Source organism: Macaca nemestrina, chromosome 19, assembly GCF_043159975.1.
Source record: "Macaca nemestrina isolate mMacNem1 chromosome 19, mMacNem.hap1, whole genome shotgun sequence".
In the NCBI taxonomy this organism is placed as follows: domain Eukaryota; kingdom Metazoa; phylum Chordata; class Mammalia; order Primates; family Cercopithecidae; genus Macaca; species Macaca nemestrina.
This window is the reverse complement of record NC_092143.1, coordinates 25,639,196-25,660,286: the sequence shown is the minus strand read 5'-3', so window position 1 is coordinate 25,660,286 and position 21,091 is coordinate 25,639,196. Positions and strand designations below refer to the sequence as shown.

The window sequence follows — 21,091 nt, the reverse complement described above, 5'->3', positions numbered from 1 at the left end:
AAATATTAAGTATTTTAGGCTTTGCTTAAACAATAAAAAGGCCAGAATTTTTTTAAAAAAGTAAACTTACCTAAAAAGAGCCTTTGACTAAATGACTAGTGAAGAAAGGCTTGAAATGTCCTGTGTCAACTTATTGAGAAATCCTGTGCATATTTCATGGCTAAGTCATTTTGAAAGTCCATTTTACAGCAAAAGATATTCGGGTATTTGTAAAGCACTTTGCTGTTTTTAAAAAAAATGCTTTAACATCTGTGATTTCACTGAAGTTTGCAGTTTGAAGTAACTCTGTAAAGCAGGAAGGGGTTATGGATCTCAATTTTAGAGATAAGAAAATAAGACTCAAAGAGGTTAAATGAAGAGTTTGTGTTTGAACCTAGAACTTGGGTCCTAAATCTGATGTTTGCTGCCTCATGAGGAAATGACAGAAGGTGTCTAATTTAAGTTTGCAATATGCCTAAACTGTGTTGAAAATCATACTTGCACTTGACATTTAAAAGTGAGAGTACATGTGATAATTCTGGAAAAAAAATATAGAGCAAATATTTATTCTGCACTATGAACTTTGATTATAGTAATTGAGAAAAAACATGCTGAGTGAACCCAGAGAATTTGAGTATTGACAAAATCCAAAGCAACCTCAAGTAATGAACATTGTGTCTTTCAGGTTTATAATGCACAAGGACCAAATGGATCTTCAGGGAAAGCATTTAAAGTGCATCTTCAGCTTTGGGACACTGCGGGACAAGAGCGGTAATAGTAAATTGCTTTATTTGTAGCTTAGAAAAACTTACTTTAAAATGAATGCTGTATGTGAATTTGAAAAAGAAATAATATGCAACTCTTCTCCTGGTTTCAAAATAGACATTTGTATCCAGAAATAAAAATAAATGATTTGTAATTAATTAATCACAGTAGCCATGTGCAGTTGGTACGAATTTCAAAAATCAGACTTTCAAAAATCTCTCTGAAGATTCTTGCTCTGCACTGTCTTTGCACTTTTTAGAAGAAAAAAAGGTTCTCTGGAATTTAGTTGAATGAAGATGGGAAATTAACGCCATTGTAAGTGCTACTTGAAGAGGGAGTTGAAAAAAGGGTGTTAAGATCTTCCTTGTCTCTTTCTGTTATTTCAACACAGCCTCTTTGTCCCATGCTGTGCGAGTGGCTTTGTCCTTTCAGACTTTGATCATAAACAATTGCCCTCCAGCTAGAATATTTTACTTTTTTCCCACTTTTTCTGATCCTCTCCTTGTACCAGGCCCAGCTCATATTTCCTCCCCTCTATGAAGCCTGTCTGAACATCCCAGCTGAAACAAACTCACTTTTCCTCTGAACTACTGCAGACACCAGTTCTTTCACCCTTAAGGTCTAAAATAATTATATGCCACCTTGTCATAAAGTGAACATTCTATTTCTGTCTTTAACTGTTGTTCACTGATTCACTTGGAGCCTTCTCACCCCAATGAAATTGTCATCTTTACAGGTGTGGAGATCTTGTCTGGCTTTTCACATTGTCTCTGGTACAGTGTCCAAGCTAATACTCGGTAGTGTTAATTCCTTAGAGCTGGAGGTACTATTCTATTGTCAGATGGAAAAAAAAAAAAATCCAAGATTTCAAAGTGCAAAAGACCCCAAGCTAATGAATCTTTTCAATATTAGATTAAATTAAAAGTGGCAAAAAATTGGCAGAGAGGATATTTAGAAGGCACATACCTCCAAATCCTGCATCGTATGTCTTAGAATGCTTCTGCTTGTAAACACTTCCGTCTTTGAAATGCATCCAAAGCGTTCTCGCTTTCAGTGAGTGTAAACGCCAGGAGAGGTGCTGGGCCCTCTCTGTTAGCTTTTTTGACTGTGAATTCCATTTACACACACCCTCCAACACTGCTGGTTCCTCTGAAGCCATTCCTCACAAGAATCTCTGTTCATATGTCAGTTTTGTTGTCACAAAGATGTATGTTTTATAGAGCACTTTAATTCATTTTTGAAGTAATATGAGAAAATGTGGTTCCCATATGTCCTCGCACATGATATGTCAGCCTTGCATGATGGCAGCCTTCTCTGTCTGTCCCCTGAAGGCAGCTGCTCTAGGGGGGAAATGGGGAATACTCAGGGCAGCCTTTGGAACACTTAGGTTATTCATCCCCTGAGAATTTTGCATTCTGTGTATATATAAGGTGTAGCTAAGCAAGATAAACAAAGCCTCACACCTCAGCCCCGTGCCTAAGGACATCTGGCTGTGCAATCCATGAAAGATAATGGGTATTGATAGAAGTCACATCATGGGAAGGAAGAGAAAACGCATGGCCCTTATGGAAACTTAAAGGATACAGGGCACAGACTTCATTCCCAGTGAGGGGGAAGAGTGATAATGTGGCATTGGGGTCTGTTTCTTCTGTGATCCTAGTGTTCTGGAGCAAAAGCGGGTCATCACTCAACGTGCTGGAAGCCAATACTATGACACTGAATTTTGAGAAAAGGAAAGGTTTTATTGCAAATCGACTTGCAGGGAGACAGGAGGGTCAAGCTCAAATCTGTCTTTTTGTTCTGGCTTTTTGAAGAGTATTTTTATTAGAAAAGGTTGGGGAAGGAATGGGTTCTGAGATTAACAGGTGATTCGTGGAAGGAAAGGGGAGGGCTGGAAAGTCCTTGGACATGGGCACTTATCTCTGCATTCTATCTCAGGGGTCACGTGTGGAAATTCAAGGGGAGTTAGTATGAAACATGTGGTAGAAATTCAGGCTGTGACATTAGCAAGCTCGTTCTGTACAGATTCCAGTCGGCCATATCAGTTCTAGTCGATTTCAGCCAGTTCACTTATCTCATAAGCAGAGGGAGTGTCAGTGTTTCAGCAAGTTACTTCCTTCTTTATCTGCCATCCTGCAAACTCAGTTCCTTTCGTCATTGGTTTCTTTAACTCTTTGGAACATGGTTTCACTGGTTCCTCTACCCTGCTGACTCAATAGACAGAATGAGATGGGTGGGGGAGGCTGGAAAGGAATTACTAGTCTCCTCGTGGGGGAAATGGGGGATATCAAAGATACTGGACAGAATAGAGCAGGATGTCTGTTACTCCTCTGAAATAAGCATGTCCTATCCATGCTGCTGTGGAGGAGAAATTGTTTGCCCCAATCAGATCACTATGGCAAGCACGTTTTTCAGTAACTTTGTCATATGCTCTGGGCAATGAGAGGAAATAACACAAAGTCTTGTCCTCAAATGAGACACACACACTTAAGGAGAGAACAAAGAGCAGTTTTCCTGGCATGACACAATTACGGTCGAGTAGGAGACAATTTTGTGGGTACAGCTAGTCTCCAAAGAGGGATAACTATTCAATCAATGCACTATAATCTCTGTGGGATTCCAAGGAATGGTAGAAACAAATCCACAAGAAAAAATTGAATAAATTTTTTTGGTATTTCTGCTCTACATTTTTAGATCATGATGATGCCCTACAAACAAATCCTACTTTGGAAATAAATAGCAGTGAAAATATCTCTTCTCCCATCTTTTCATATGAAAAGTATCATTCTCTGTTGCAGTCATTTACATATTTAATAATTGCATATATTTTACTGTTTCTTTCTTTCTCTTGCACTGTTTAACTTCACAAATATTTAGTGAGCAAATACCATGTTCTGAGCCATGAAAATACGATGGATAGCAAGTTAGAAACACAGCTCCCTTACCGATGGAGCTTACAGTCTAGGAAAGAATTTGGATGATCAAGCAATTGCAATGGAGCCTTAGGAAAGTAACAGGAAAACAAAGACATAGGCAGGCCCACCAGGTGGAGCGCATAGCCCACATGCAGTGTTGGGAAGGCCCCTTGGGAAAGTGATATTTCCTCTGATACCATTATCTATGTACTCATGCACAATGTATGAGTGAGTACAATCCAGGCTCAACAAAGTGGTAGGAAGAAAAGGAAGCACTAAGACAAGGTAACCCACAGAAAGACCAGCATATGTGAAAGCCCAGGGGAGCAGAGAGAAATTTCTAAGAACTAAAAGGTCAGCATGTCTGTGGGTAGTCAAAGGGATGAAGCTGGATAGATGAACAAAGATCACTTCCTGCAGAGCCTTGCCAGCTTTGTAAGGAGTTTGTGCATTAGCTTACAAGCGATGTCTAATCATTAAAAATGTCATTAGTAGAGCATTGATATAATCTATGGGAAGAAATGGAATGGTGATAGGAGTAGGGTCCCAAACAAAACTGGACACAGGACGCCTAATGAGAAAGCTGTTGAAGTTGTCCAGGTGAGAGAGAATGGGTTTGAATGTAGAGCAGTGGTAGAGTGGATGGACAGAAATGAGCAGGTCAAAAGATATGTGTTAACTATAGACATCAGGTGACAACCAGACATCGTGGCAACCAGAAGGATGGTGATGTATAAATGGAAAAAGAAATTAGGAAGGGTGGCCAGTTTGGTTTTGGATGTATGAAGTTGGAGGTGCCTGAGTTTCCTCCAGGTGGAAATATCCAACAAGTAATTAGGCATCTAATGTGAAAGGCAGGAAACCTCTAGATCTCTAATTTTGGGCTTCTCAACATACAGGCTACAAGTGAGCCAGGGAAGGGGATAAGATTTTCCAGTCAATGTATGTAGAGTAAGAGGGGTCAACAGTAGACCTCGGAGGAAATCAACACAAAGGATCTACAAATTAGCTAAAATAGGAGACCAAAAATTAGAAGAACATTTAGGATAGGAAGCATATCTCTAGTTCAAAGTTGTGTGCCTTTCTAAAATCCCATTGCCAAATTCAAAACCTTCTCTGGTCCCTGTATGTGGTCTCTGGTTTTACCCATTGCTCATATTGAAGTGAATCTCAGCACATCTTTAACTTCACTAAAGATGGTTGATGGTGACTGGGGTCGGGAGTGGGGGCATGGAAAGCTGACCAGGCAGGGAAAAACTGCATTGCACACGAAAGAGCAAATTCTCCAAAATCCTGATTAGAAATGAGAGTTCTTTCCTCCTTTCACCAATGACTATGTCTCTTTTCTGTCCTGACATCCACTCCGTCCCTCAATCATCTTCCTTTTCCTCGTGAATCCTAGATGCCAACCTGAAGCTCAGTTTTATCCCCAAACAGTGCTTTTTAAAAAGAGTTTTGTCATCAATATTTTTCCTTACAAAAGAATTCCAGTTCCTGTAGCTAACAAGTTGCAGTTTCCTTCATATCATCACAGGCATTCATTTTCAGGCTACTGTGTGCCAAGCTTTCTTCTGGGCACAGAAAAGAAAGATGGAAAGTATAAGTTAAAGTCCCCACTCTAAAGTGCTTTACGTTTTAATTGTGGACCACAAAATGCCCACGAGCCGAAAAGATTCCAAGAAGCTGTGTAAGCAAATCCGTGATTGAATGTTACAAACTGTGTGTATAAAGTGCTGTGAGATCAGAAAGGCAGGAAGTGGTCTTAGAAAAAAATGTACAACCAAATCTTCTCCCTTCGTTCTTCAGCAGTCTCTCTGCCCACATTCCCATTCCCCTAGGATATTCCATAAGGGCTAGCCACGGAGAATTCATGCCTGAAAGGGAAACTGTTGTTCGTGTTGTTGTCAAAGTTATGTGGACTAACTTTCAGAACTACCCACTGTGTTTCCTCGGCAGGTTCCGGAGTCTCACCACTGCATTTTTCAGAGACGCCATGGGCTTCTTATTAATGTTTGACCTCACCAGTCAACAGAGCTTCTTAAACGTCAGAAACTGGATGAGTAAGTGGGACTGAGTAATGTGCATTGGCCGCTTTGGGACCCAACTGCCCTAGGTGCTTGTTGGTCTTACAAGATGAAACCAGATTGGGTACCACAGATGAACTTTCAAAGTCATGAGTTTAGTGTTGCCTGTGTCACTGCGTCACCTTCAAAGTGGTAGCCTTTATGTGGACCACCCTAGGTAGCTTGGAATTGTATTTTCCTTTGATATTTTTAGAGGAAGTGTATGTTGCTTTATCACCACTTGTATTTAAGATCTTTATTATTGTCATTGAAAGGCCATTAATTCCACTTTTCCAGTAAATCTTGAAGGACTTCTTAAACCTAAGTGAGCTACTACATTTGACCTGGAGAGATCACAGGGAAAATTGGCAGTATTTTCTGAGGGGACACTGGCACTTAAGGTGTGTTAAACACTAGTGGGTTAATTAGGCATGAAACCAGAGCAGACCAGTCGCATAATGATAAGGCGAGGCACAGCACGTGTGTTGGTCAGTCAGCTGCTTGGGAATTTTATTTTTAAAAAATGGTTCAAATGTGAGGAAACCGTGTAAAGACAAATCTCCAGCCTCCGTGGAAACTTCGATATAATACAAATTGAAATGTTGCCTAATAAATTACTAAAGTCATATTGACATACATCAACACAGGAGAGAAGTATTGGAATTTTCCTTTATGTTTTACTTGATGTAGTAATAAAGGGCATATTTCATTTGCATTTTTTATTACAAATAAGAATTTTGATCCTAGCAGGATATACAAGTAGCAGGACAGCTGAGTCGTCCTATGGGGCTGCTCTTATTTCCAGATTTGTCTGGGCCATCTGTAGCTAGAGTTGTATTTTTTAAAAACTAGATCATGTTTTTCTCCTGCTCAAAGTCCTTCTGTAACTTTCCATCTTACCCGGAATAAAATCCAGAGTCCTTCACTTACCTGCAAGGTCACTGTGATGATGTCTGGGCTTCCTCCCTAGTTCCCTCTTACTCGGGCCAAGCTCACTAGACTTCAGCCAAACTGGGTCCCATGCTATTCCTAATATGAAAAGCCTGCCATTCTCTTTATCTTGTTTCCTCTTCTCCCATTTATAGCCCTGTGCTAGTTTCTTCATTCACTTCAAGTTCTGGCCAAACCTTATTTATTTCTTGACTGACCACCCCATCTAAAATGGTACTCATCACTCTGTATCGCCTCAACACACTTTATAGCTCATGGCCATCACCTGATAATGTGTTATGTATTTTTTGGTTTACTTTTTGTGTTAGTTCATTCTTGCCTTGCTGTAAAGAAATTCCTGAGACTGGGTAATTTATAAAGAAAAGAGGTTGAACTGGCTCACAGTTTTGCAGGCTGTATGGGAGGCATGTTGCTGGCATCTACTTGGCTTCTGGGGAGGCCTCAGGAAACTTACAATCATGATGGAAGCTGAAGGGGAAGCAGTCACATCTGACATGGCAGGAGCACCAAGTGAGCAAAAGGGGATATGCCACACACTTCTAAATAACCAGACCTCATGAGAACTCACTATCATGAGAACAGCACCAGGGGATGGTGCTAGACCATTTATGAGAAATCCTCCCCAACGATCCAGTTGCCTGCCACTAGGCCCCACCTCGAACAATGGGGATTACATTTCAACGTGAGACATGGTTCCAAACCATACCATTTCTACACTCCAAGTTTTACCCAAACTTTATTTGTCTCTTGACTGACCACCCCATCAGAAATAGTACTCATCACTCTATATCCCCTCAACACGTTTTAGAGTTCATTCAGCCCCAGCCATCACCTGACATGATGTGATGTATTTTTGGCTTACTTGTGTTTTTGACGCTTTCTACTACTAGAATGTAAGCTCTTATGAAAGTGCAGACTTTTCCATTTTATTTCAATGCAATATGCCACACCTGGGTGAGTGCCTGGCACAGAGTAGATGCTCAAAATAGATACATTTCTTATCACTACATATTATGCAAAATTGATAATATATTTTGTATATAATTCACTATTCTATATAATAATTATATAGAACCACTCTCAGTGTGGGTTCAATAACCTTGTAACCAATGGGGAAACAAATTCTGACTTTCATAATTGCCTCTCCAAATGAATGTTTATCTTAGGATTTGTCCTTTATTTCCATTTAATACTGTATTTCGTTAGCCAAATTTTGGTGGTAGCATTAGATTCTGAGGAGACAAGGAGATAATAAGCTTATTAAATTCTTTCAGAGAATGGTTTGTTTATCCTTTTTCAAGGCAGATGAGAGTCTCCCTTGTTTTTAAACATCTCCAGAAGGATATTGCTGGGATTTAAGATAATTAATTGTCATGCCTAATAACACTTTAATTTTAACACCCAAGTGATTGGTGTTACAGAGTAAGCCTTTCTTTGTCTTCTTCCTTTGGTCTCGGCAAGGTAGCACACAGCTTGCCTTATGATAGACATTAGAGCAGCCTCTGTAACCTCGAAAACACAGCTTGACAGGTTTCTTATACTTTTTTCCTTTTTTTTCTTACTATTCACTTCCTTCCCTGACCTGCCCTTCCCTCCCCTCCCCACCCTTCCCTCCCTTTCTCCCTCCATTCCTTCCCTGTATGTGGTCTCTGGTTTTGCCCATTGCTCATATTGAAGTGAATCTCAGCACATCTTTAACTTCACTAAAGTTCCTTCCCTCCCTCCCTCCCTCCCTCCCTCCCTCCCTCCCTCTTTCCTCCCTCCCTCCCTCCCTCCCTCCCTTCCTTCCTTCCTTCCTTCCTTCCTTCCTTCCTTCCTTCCTTCCTTCCTTCCTTCCTTCCTTCCTTCCTTCCTTCTTTTCTCTCTCTCTCTCTCCTCACCCCTCCCCCCAACACATAATGTTTTTGGAGAAAAGAGAAAAACAAGTTACTTGTCTTAAAATTGTTTCTACATGAATTTGTAGTGATTAAAAAATGTTCCACACTATAAATCATCACTTCAAAGATTAGGGAAAGGAAAGGTAGCAACTTCCTAAAGGAAAAAGCAAATTTATCCACTTAAAAATCATGTTCTATTTACCTCCACCTATATTTCAGGAACAAATGGTGTGAAGTGGTTATGGCCATTTCAGAGAGCATCTCCCAGATGTATTCCATATTTACTGAATACTTACTATGTGCTAGCAACTTGATATATATTATTAGAAGAAATCCCCTTAACCAAGAATAGCACACGGATTGAAAAGATCTTCCAGAGGAATATATGTGATGTTTTAATGAATTACTTAATAATAAAAGCACCTAACATTTACTAAATGTTTGGTCTTGACACAGGTGCTTCATATATATTATTGGAAGAAATCTCCTTAAGCAAGAACAGCACATGGATTAAAAAGATCTTCTAAAGGAACACATGTGATGTTTTAATGAATTACTTAATAATAAAAGCACCTAACATTTACTAAATGTTGGGTATTAATACAGGTGTTTCATATATATTATTAGTCCCCTTCATAATCTGCAATTTGTAGGATCTTATCTCCATTTAATAGATAAGCACATTGTGACTGGGAAGAGGAAGTAACTTGGCTAATATAACTAGTGAGCAACCACACTGGAGATGAACAATTAGATCAGGAATCTGGAATATGAGCAGTCATTTCACATCACTTATTTATCAATAACTTGCTGGTTCCATCTGCTTTCTTTGCAAGGCCAACTGCAAGCAAATGCTTATTGTGAAAATCCAGATATAGTATTAATTGGCAACAAAGCAGACCTACCAGACCAGAGGGAAGTCAATGAACGGCAAGCTCGGGAACTGGCTGACAAATATGGGTAAGTCAGTTACACTGAGATGGCATGTGACTTCGCACACTGCTTTTCAACAAATGGAGCAGAGACATTAGATTGATATTAGAAGAAATCCCCTTAACCAAGAACAGCACCTGGATTAAAACAATCATTCAGCAAGATATGTGTGATGTATTAATGAATTACTTAATAATAAGAGCACCTAACACTTACTGTATACCTATAATGTGCTACCAACAGTTCCTAGACATTAACTCATTTTGACCCATCATAGCTAGAGTTATCCCATTTTATATATAAGAATTGAGTCACAGAGAGATTAAGTAACTGATGGAAGGCCACCCCATGCAGTGAGTTAATGCAGAGGCAGAGCTTAAACTCAATCCAGGCAGTCTGAGATCGAAGCTCATGCTCTTAAACACTGTATTCTTCTGCCTCTCAATCAATAGATGTAAAACTCTAAGGAATAATCCCTGACATGGGCATGAAAATGTGGTCTTTATCCCAGCTGAGCTTGAATGGCAGCTTAAAAAAAAAAAAAAAAAAAAAAAAAAAAAAAAAAACAACAAAAAAAAAAACCAGAAACAGCACCCCATGTAATTGTAAATTGACTTCCGCAGCAGAATCTGTCATTATTTTTTAAATTTAAAGTAGCTTTATCATATCTGCCATTTTTTTATGGAAGAATTCTCTCTGAAAGCTGTACAATTTACATGTCTTCTTGAACTTTTAAATCCAAATAAACATTGACTGTATTCACATGAATATCCTTATTCAATGCATACCTATTTTTAAAGCAGATTTCTAGATAATTGAGTGGAAGGGAAGCAGTATTTTAATAGTAATGTTGGTCAGTAGTTTTATTGATCAGGGGGTATTTTTCCCCTCCTAATTTTTTAAGCAGTGATAATGCCTTGGCTTCAACTTCCTGACTACTTCTTGTGTCAATTTCCTTGCCCGTAAAACTGGTTATTATCATAATAAAGAGCAGCTCACCAATTTTTACTCACTGAGGAAAAAACAAGGATGCTTTCCAACTTAGCCAGCAAAACCATAATTATTTCACAATCTCTCAGCCAGCCGTTTTTGCATGTGTGATTCACTTGTGCATCTTGCTGTATCTGTTCTGATTTCTTCCTTTCAAAAATATTTGTCATCCTTTCTATGCTAGCATACCATATTTTGAAACAAGTGCAGCAACTGGACAGAATGTGGAGAAAGCTGTAGAAACCCTTTTGGACTTAATCATGAAGCGAATGGAACAGTGTGTGGAGAAGACACAAATCCCCGATACTGTCAATGGTGGAAATTCTGGAAAGTTGGATGGGGAAAAGCCACCAGAGAAGAAATGTGTCTGCTAGACTCTAAATAGAAACTGAACATCAAGAACCCCACCAAAATATTACTTTTATAAACAATGACAAACCACACAATTGTCGTTGAGTAAACCATGCACAATGGCATGTCTTTCTTTTTCTGCCAGAAAATCTATTTTAAGAAACCAGAATAGTCAACAGTGTTCAAAAGAATTGACTAGTTATCCCCGAGACCCTTTCAAACAAGATCAAAGATTTCCCACATGTGATCTCATCATCATGGATACTCAATTTGTTTTTCTTATAGAGAAAATGAGTATATAAGACAACATACAAGAAGAAATATCAGTGAGTTTTAAATCAGAACAAGTTACCTGTCACATTGGAGAAAAGGGTGGGCTACTGAAGGGCGAACACAGAAACAAGAATTTCTAAAAGGTTGGGTTTACTTCTTATATTGAATCAGATGTATACTTTTAGATTTGCATTGGGGAAAACGTATTAACTAAAAATGGATACACAATGAAGAATTCTATTTGGCTAATTAAGAATGACATACTATGTACACCCAATAAGCTGTACTAGAATGAATAGATTACTGATAAGGTTACAAATAGGTAAATGTCACACTTCTGCTAAAATGCAGGAGATAGTGTCATAATGCCATCTTTATATTCTTAATATATAGCACATTGACAAGAACAGGACTGTAAATGACAAAGTACAAGACAAATACCCTGGGAAAAAAATGAAAGTACGAGAAATTGGCATTTGTACAGCTGAAATTCAGTGTATCTGTTAGAGATGTCTGGAAGGGTTACTTAGCCAAATTTTACTCAAGCCAATTAGAAGCTGACATTATCAGCTGGTATTCAGAGAACTCCAGAGGTTTCCAATTCAAACAAAATTTTAGAAATCGGTTTGGTGTTCAGCTTCACATTTCGTTTTTTCTTAGCACATGTTGATAAAATAGTCACAAGGAGAAATTAACAGTTACGGTTTATTAAATCTCTTTTAAAATGCAGTCAAGGAAAACTTTTTTTTAGATAAATATTTTATGGTGATATGAAACAAAAAGTGACAATTATTGCAGGTTTCCTTTTAGTTTACAAAAGCACTGGAAATTCTAAATCATATTTCTTCCCTCCAAATCCCACCCATTCCTGACTTTGAATCAGCTGCAGAATTGCAGGTGTGTTACTTTGTTGATCAGTAACTTTGGAACAATTATGGATCAATTCTGTGGTCACTCTGAATTTTCATGTCATTAATCACATAAAAATTGATAATACCTCATTCTATATTACAATAGATTTTATTTTGCCAAAGGCAAAACACCTATAGTTGAGCTGTATTTGGGGGGTTGGGTGAGGAAGGACCTATATCTTATATCACCAAAAAACTGGCCAGTATTTTTTTTAAATGTAAAGCTTCCTTTTCTTTCTAAAAAATAATAACAAAATCATTTTTCATTGGCCTATTCTGTCCTTGTGTCTAAACCAACATTACATTAATTTTTGATCTTAGTTTCTGATAAACACAAGCCATTCCTATCAAAATATTATTTATTTCAGTCAATTTTACCAATAAGAAAGACAATATGTTTTCATTTTTTAAATTATGAGCATACAATTTTTTGACAGGCTGTTTCCTTGTCCTATAATTTTTTCCCCATCAAACCTACTTTTTTCATACTCTGTGCATATTTTTTGTGAAGTTATACACATTGAAGACCCTAAAAATCCCATTCCATCATTCAGCTTCCCTCTACCAACTTCTATCTGGTATTGATTCAGGTTCAAAAACACAGACAGATACAAGGAAATGTCTCTTTATAATGTTCTTAGGATGGACTAGACCCATAAATGTGCCATGAATCAAATTATTAATAATTTGAAAGCTTTCATGCTGTTAGTCCCCAATGAAATTCTCAGCATTAATTGGGCAGCTCCTCTGATTTCTGCAGCATCGCAACAGGTTCTAAGATGGATCGTGGCTGGGTATTCCCTCCCATGTTGTTTCCTCTGGGATGCTCTTCATTATCTCAGTGCCTGTGCCATGAAGATAGAAAACTGTAAGCTAACATTTAAGATGTTTCTTCTGGGAGGAAAGTGAGCAGGAACAAGTTATATTGCCACTGCTGTGGCAAATTTTGGTGAACTTTTGTGGTCATTATATCAATTTTTTCTTTGGATTCAAATTGTAATGTCCCCTGCATTTCCTTAATCAGGGATGTGAAGCCTTTATAAAACTCTAAAAGTATTCTGTTTTGATATATCTTTTTGTTTCTATTCATTTTCAGTTATATGATTGATTTACTTATGCCAAGATTCTGTCACTGTCAGTTATTTAATGAGTGTTTTTTCAGGGTCTGTTTTAAGATCATTATTTGATAGCTGTAGTATGAAGCAGAGGCTGATGATACCTATAATTACAGGGGTATTCCTGTAAAAGTAGAAATTATTGGGTAATAATTTCAAAAGGAATGAGAAGTGACAAAATTGATTTAAAATATTGTTCTACTTATAAATAAATGCTTGATCTAAAAAAAAATTTATCCATAAAGTTTGACACCTGACCCCAGATTCTATGTAATCATTATTAGAAATTCTTTCTCTCATTATTTCAGGATTAATAGTTCTGTATAATTCATTTTACAATTTCAAATTGATCTGGTGCCATAAACTATACAGACTACTTTAAAGATTTCCAAATCCCCTAACTTACCCCACAACAGCATGTATTTTTAGCTAAGATATGTCCTGTTACTAAGTATCTCCCAATGCTTTAGTAAAACATACTGTATTTAGGAGAAATGTTGAAAATGTACATGAAGCTCCTTTCTGATATAGAAACCATTTCCGGAGTATTTATACTGGTTTGATGTTTACATTGCTGTAACTCAGTGCCTCAGATACCTCTGTGACCAAATTTGCCTCCAACCACATAGCTCATTTCCTATAACGTTGTATCATAGGAAACCCTCACAGAGACACTAACACAGCTAAAGATCTTCTGATATTATCACCAAGGGATGCAATGACTTTATTGGAATCTGGAGAGTTTAACCACCTTCTGTTGGTCTCCTCACTTACTTCTTATGAAGTTGGCATTACCTGAGACTCTTAGCTGTGATTAGGTACAAGGTTACCTAACAGGGTAGCAAAAGAAAGATCCTTTGAAAAATTTATCAAAAATAATCCAGAGAACAAAATGTTTGTCTTGGTCTGATGATGATAAGAAATCAAGGATTCACAGAGAAAATACTAAATGTCAAGAGTTGAGCATGTGGGTCTCTCCGTAAGAGTTTTAAAACTTTTGCGAGTTACCACTTTCCCAATTTACTATTATTTTCATATTATCAGCTATTGCCCTGCAAAATATTCAAAACCAGCCATTTCTAAAGTAAACATTTTATGTTATTTTTAACCAGATAGGTGTCTTTGTCATCCTTCTACTATAAATTGTTCTTTGCCAACCTGTACAGGTAGATGAACCGGGCAAGAATTTTAATCAGCCCTTTCTTGTCCCCTTTGTAAGAAAGAGACACTTGACCATAGAGAAAGACAAGACTACATTAAAAATAATTTAATAGCCACAATATGATGTTCTTTAAGCTGTAAATTGAGTACACTGGGAATCAACAAATTTGATGAAGCTTGTCTATCTCTTCACCAGTGGAGTGAGTGCAGCAGTTAGAAAGAGAAGCAGTACTGTGCAACTGGTGCAGTGGTTAGTTAAGCATAGTATATAACCTTGTGTTCATGAAACAGATTGTTCATTGCTCTGCATCTCTCTTCATTTAAAAAAGGGCACATAATTCTTTCTTTATGGAATGTTACACCAAGCATTTGAGGGGAAAATCCTCATTCGTAAAGGATTTTGGATTTATAATCTAAAACTCAACTATAAAGAAATAATATTCCAAGTCTCTGGTTTCCTAAGATACATAACAACTGTTTATAAAGAAGATCTGAGAGCTGGTATTTTCCAAAGTGATAGAAGAGTTGTTTTTTCCTCTCTACTAACAAGCTTTAAGACATTAAAAGAAGTCTAGTGTATTTGAATATTTTAGAGAAAGCTTTATCATTTTTTAAGATGCCAAGATGCTGCCTATGTTTGCAAAAGTTGTCTAAGAATTCACCATAAGCTATATTTTCTTCTGGATCTTTAACCAAGGTGATGTCAGCTTATTTCTGGGGGAAGTGCTGAGCTCTTATACATGAAAATGGAGATAGGCTATTATTTGGGATGAGTGTCGTTTCAATGCTTTATAAATCCATGAAGCTGCTTGTCTCATAAAGTAAAACTGATACAAATTTTGATTGGATATATAGAGAATTTTATAAATTTGTTGCCTTAGAATTTCTGGGTGGAGACCCAACTACAATGACATTGTCATGCAAGAACTATAAAGATAATTAGAGTTCAAAGTTGTTTAAATTGTGCCCTTGAATACAGCAGAACCTGGAGAAGGTCATACTTCAAAGGTCGATTTTGAGAAGGTTGATTGTGAGTCCGAATAAAGAAAGACCTAGTAACAGATAGTTTTTTTTGTAACCAGATCCATAGCAAATATGTGTCCATTTTTTTCTACCAAGTAGAGGTTTATGCCCTTAGAACTAAACTAGTAAAAATATCCGAACAAAAAACATTTCGTTATTGGCATAAAAATATGGGACACTTAGAGATATTTTGTTTATTGCATATAAATCTAATTTACAGAAAAATTAGATTTATGATATTTTCATAAAGCACTTGATTAGTTTTTCAAGGAGTACCATCACAAGGACGTTTTCCTGCAGAGTTCTTTGTATCAACAGTCCATGGTTGAGATATTTTCTCATTTCCTATATAGAGAGAATATCACTAACACAAAAGCAAAAACATTAGTGCCAGAATAGTGGAACTCTTTTGTCATCTTTTCAGAAAAACTAATATACAAATAAATCATCTTTTCACTGAGTGGGTTTCCTGGTTCTTTTCCAGCAGGCTGTGGAAGTAATGGCTAACATCCCTCAGCTGACTTTGTCTACAAGGATTATTAGCAAATTCTGTAGGAGCAAGCATGTCTGACCTTAACTTAATGGATCCCTTATTTAATCAGTGGCTTCTGTCTTTATGTCTGTTGGCATATTAAAATAATTTCTGTTCCCAGAAAAGTAATAACATATGCTTATCTTTATTCTTTTTCCAGGTGATTTTGTTTTCAAATGCTCTTTGCGAAAACACCTAGTGTTGTAGAAAGGAAAGTGGCCAGAAAGAACAACTTGGGAACCATGAGTAGGTCATTAAAGAGCGTAGTGATTTATCCTCATATAGGGCTTATAAACCCTGTATGTGTTTATATGTGCCTCACAGAGTTCATGTCAGGCTCAAACGAGATATGTATAAGAAAGTGGTTTGTAAATTATGTTCCATTTCATAAATAGACACTATTCACAAACTAAAATCTAATAAAAAACCACAGTTATAATTTAAACTGCTTGATGTGAAAAGAGGTATCATAGCAAGGAAAACACACAAATTTTCGTACAGTAGAAGTATTAAAAACTAAAAATGGGCAGGCAACTTGAAGTCATTGTATTTGATTGAAAATGTTTAATACATCTCATTACTGACAAAATATGTATGTCATCTTGTATTTATTTCAAGGAAACCAATGAATTCTAGGTAGTATATTACAACTTGGTCAAAATCTTCCATGTACAAATAGGGCTTCTGTGTCCATAGCCTTGCAAGAGATACTGATTGTATCTGAAATTATTTTTTAAAAAATAAATTATCCTGCTTTAGTGTGTTAAAAGTAGACATAGTTCTAATATAACACTGAAGTGCTTCATTGTATCCCAACAGTTTACCTTCAAGTAATATTATCTTTATTTTTAGGCTAAGCACGTTTGATTATTTTGTCTGTCTCCTACACAGATCTGTTTTGTCTAGTGCTATAAATGTAACTTAAAACTATAAACATGGGGGCCGGGCGCGGTGGCTCAAGCCTGTAATCCCAGCACTTTGGGAGGCTGAGACGGGCGAATCACGAGGTCAGGAGATCCAGACCATCCTGGCTAACATGGTGAAACCCCGTCTCTACTAAAAAATACAAAAAACTAGCTGGGCGTGGTGGCAGGTGCCTGTAATCCCAGCTACTCGGGAGGCTGAGGCAGGAGAATGGCGTGAACCCGGGAGGCGGAGCTTGCAGTGAGCTGAGATCCGGCCATTGCACTCCAGCCTGGGCGACAGAGCGAGACTCCGTGTCAAAAAAAAAAAAAAAAAAAGAAAGAAAAAGAAAAAAAAGCTATAAACATGGAGTTTTTATTCTATATGCCCCTTAATAGACTGTGGTTCCTGACGCACACTGTTAGGTCATTATTTTGTTGTACCAAAGTTCTAGTGGCTTCAGAAATCATAGCATCCAATGATTTTTGTGTTGTCTGGGTTTGAGTATTATGGTTGAGAATTGTATTCAGTGATTGTTTCTGCACACATTTCAAATAAAAAAAATGCATTTTTATCAATTATTTTCTGTACTCAAAGCAACTTTATTGCTGTGCTGAAGTTGAGTATATGGTGAGTGGGAAACATTAAACCAATATTAGCATGGAACTTGTATCACATTAAAAATCGATTCCATTCAGAACTAGGAAATAAGTGATTTGGACTTAGCAAAGCGATTTTTACTTATCTCTTCAAATTTTTCATTAATTATTTAAAGACTGGGCTTTGCAAGTGAATTTTTAAAATGATTTTGAAGGAAACAGTTATTAAACTTAGCAGTTAACGTGTTGAAGTGTTCCCTAGTACATAAGCACTTCCACGTAATATAACCTATTTCTTCTCCATAAGAAAATGCTGAGCGGGTGGTGGTATCTACCTTAGTGGCACACTGGTGAAAGATGGCGTTTGAGGCCAACTCCAGACCACAACTGTACAGCCTCCTTTACAATGTTCATTTGCAAAGGCTGACTTGTTCCCAGAGTAGATCTCCCTCCATATGTCACTTACATCGGCTTTGCCAAGATAATGATGAGTTCTTAATTTAAAGATAAACAGTTCTCCCACTGCAGGCAAATAAATCCTTGACACTATTCTCTCAACTTTATTCCCCAGTAGCAATAATGCTGTTTCTCACGGGCAGAATATTTTGCCCACTGGGTTCATCTTAAATAATTCAGGATAAGTAACTGGGAACTCATTTTTCTTAATGGTTTTATAGAATTTTTAAAAAGTCATAGCATGCCCCATATTAAGGAAAGATTAAAAAAAAAGAGCTGCTGGACATTCACTGTAATGATAGAATTTCTGTTTTTAAAGCCATGTATAAGGTGTATTATTCACAGTTCTCCATGCCAAGGAGAATTTCATTTCTAGTATGGATTGCTACTTGTGGGGAAAGAATAGCCATAATATTATGAGCATGGCTGTTCTCTTAGAAACTCATTTAGATGACTTGCATTGCAGCTTAGGAAGCCTATACACTAATTAAGATTTAACTAAAGCTATATTATAGGTACTCAATGTTTTGTGATGGTAATCTGACTTTTGCAATTATCATAGTTTTGGACCATTTCTCTGAGAAAGACAAAAGACTGTCCATTACCAAAAGGATAAAAATTAAAACCAGCAAGATTACAAGAGAGAACTTCATCTGTTCGATTGATACCTCTGAGAAAGTTACATCATGAGCTCGTTCACTCTCAAGAGAAAGTGAACCAGAAGGGGTGATTTGGAGCTGTGCTGTTTAGAAAGTTGAATTATGAGTACTCTGACTCTGAGCAACCTTGGGCCCTTTCTCCTCCCCTTACTTCCAGCGGTATTTCCTCTAGCCAAGAGGGGAGATCAAAGCAAGACCACTTAACTGAACCATCTAGGCGCAGTTATTCTTTCAATGCATTTTGCAGAGAACATGGGCTTTCTCAGTATATTGGGGAAACTAGACCCAGGAGGGGATTGAGATACAGATTCCAAAACCTTGTTCGCTAATCATTTCTCAGCATTCAAAGAACTGGAAGGATAACTTACTAATCAAATAAAAGGAACGATTTACACAAAGGAAATATGACAAAATATATTGCATAGGTAAGGATTTACATGATACTGAGTCTTACTCTCCTATTTAAATTGCAAATCTATAGTTAACATTTGTTAAATTATCACCCAATTTAAAATTGCAACCACACTGTCATCCCTAAAACTCCCTATTCGTAGGCTCAGCTTTATTTTTCTTCAATTCTTCAGACACCTCTGACTATATTATCTGTCCCTCCTCACTAGAATGTATTCCCATGAAAGTAAAGACTTTTTCTTTCTTCCCTGCCTCTCCCTGTCTACCCCACCCCCAAACTGCCCACTACTGTAGCCCTGGCATCTAGAACAGTGCCTGGCAAATAGGATGTGATCAATAAATATTCGTTGAAAGAAAAATGAGTGAATCCTGCCAGAGAACCTGATTGGGTGGATTGTAGAATAACAGTGCTCATGTCTTTTACTACTTTATTGAAGCAAATATTATATACAATACATAGCACATATTTAAACTGTATAATGTAATGACTGTTGCCATGGAATGTTCCCATGAAAAACATCACCATTTGGAAGACACTAAACATTGCTATGGCCTCCAGTGTTTCCCCGTGCCCTTTTGTAGTCTCTTCCTCCTTCTACTCCTGTCCCCGGGACCTTTGAAAAATGTGGGGGTTGCAAGCACAGACCATTCCCTAACCAGGAAGACAAAAACTGGCATATAACTTCTGATTCCCCCAAAACTTAACTACTAATAGTCTGCTATTGACCAGAAGCCTCACTGATAACATAAACATTCGATTAACACATATTTGGTATATGTATTATATACTGTATTCTTACAATAAAGTAAGCTAGAGAAAAGAAAATATTATTAAGACAATCCTAAGGAAGAGAAGATACACTTACTATTCATTACGTGAAAGCGAATCATCATAAAGGTCTTCACCTTTGTCTTCACACTGAACAGACTGAGGAAGAGGAAGAAGAGGAGGGTTGGTCTTGTTGTCTCAGGGGTGGCAGAGGCAGAAGAACCTTCGCATATAAGTGGACCCTTGCAGTTCAATGCCGTGTTGTTCAAGGTCAACTCTACTAATTTGTTCTCTGTCATTATGATATTGTATAGCATATCTTCTTTTTCTCTCTGGTTTCTTTCACGTAACATAAGGATTTGAGATTTATCTATTGTATATATTTGTTTGTGATTTGGTCCTTGTATATTGTTGAGTTATATTCTAATATATAAGTGTACCACATTTTGTTTATCTATTTATCTGTTAATGGACATTTGTTTTTAGTTTGAGGCTCTCACAAATAAAGTGCTACAAAAATTCACATACAATTCTTTCCGTGGAAAGAATCTTTCGTTTCCCTTGGGCAAAATAATGAGGAATTGAGTCACTAGCTCAAATGGCAAGTTCATATTTAAATTTTTAAGAAACGGCCTGTTTTCCAGGTGGTTGTACTATTTTTGCATTTCCACTTGTACTAAATGAAAAGTCCAGTTTTTCCACATCCTCAGTAAGGGTAAGTCCTTTTAATTTTAGTTGTTCTAATGGGTTAGAGTGTTAGACACCACTAATGCGGTAACTCTTAGTGGTTTTAGTTTGCATTTGGCTGTATTTATACAGCTAATGTATTAAGCATTTTTCAGGTGTGTATTTGTCATTTGTATATCTTGTTTTGTAAAGCAATGGTTCAATCATTTTTGCCCATTTTTATTGTATTATTATATTTATGTTTTAAGAGTCTTTATGTATTCAGGATTCAAACCCTATATATGTTGTATTTTCTCTAATTCTATGGCTTACTTTTTGTTTCTCTAGTGGTATCTTTCAAAAAGCAAAAGAGATGAATTTTAATAAAATTCAATTATAATTTATTTTTCTTTCATGGCTCATGTTCTTTGTGTGCTATTTTAGAATCTTGCCTGCCTTAATATTGCAAAGATAATCTACTAGGTTTTCTCCTAGAAATTTTGTAGTTTTAGCTTTACATCTAGGAATGTTGCCCATTTCAGGTTAATTATTGTGTATGGTATTCAGTAAGGATCAATGCTTATTTGTTCCCCCCACCGAATGCAGACATTTCCAGTATTTCTGGCACCATTGGGAAGACTTTCCTTCCTCCATTGGATAGCCGTGACATCTTCCTCAAAAATCAATCAATCATCTAGATGGACCTACTTATGGATTCTTTTTTCCAACCATTGATATGTCTGTCTTTTCACCCACTGCTAATATGTTGATCCTTTTAATCTTGTACTC

At 37.1% G+C, this 21,091-nt stretch overlaps 1 protein-coding gene across 5 annotated transcripts in view; it reads left to right on the top strand.

The window, feature by feature from the left end:
• Nucleotides 1-14,638, top strand: part of LOC105477108 (RAB27B, member RAS oncogene family) — a 166,409-nt gene extending 151,771 nt beyond the window's left edge. For all 5 annotated transcript variants that reach the window (XM_011733494.3, XM_011733492.3, XM_071085292.1 and 2 more), the window contains 4 exons: nucleotides 665-750; nucleotides 5,616-5,719; nucleotides 9,387-9,510; nucleotides 10,658-14,638. In XM_011733494.3, coding sequence (XP_011731796.1) covers nucleotides 665-750; nucleotides 5,616-5,719; nucleotides 9,387-9,510; nucleotides 10,658-10,847 — 504 coding nt within the window. In that variant the 3' untranslated portion in view covers nucleotides 10,848-14,638. The remainder of the gene's footprint in view (nucleotides 1-664; nucleotides 751-5,615; nucleotides 5,720-9,386; nucleotides 9,511-10,657) is intronic.
• The last annotated feature ends 6,453 nt before the right edge of the window (nucleotides 14,639-21,091 follow it).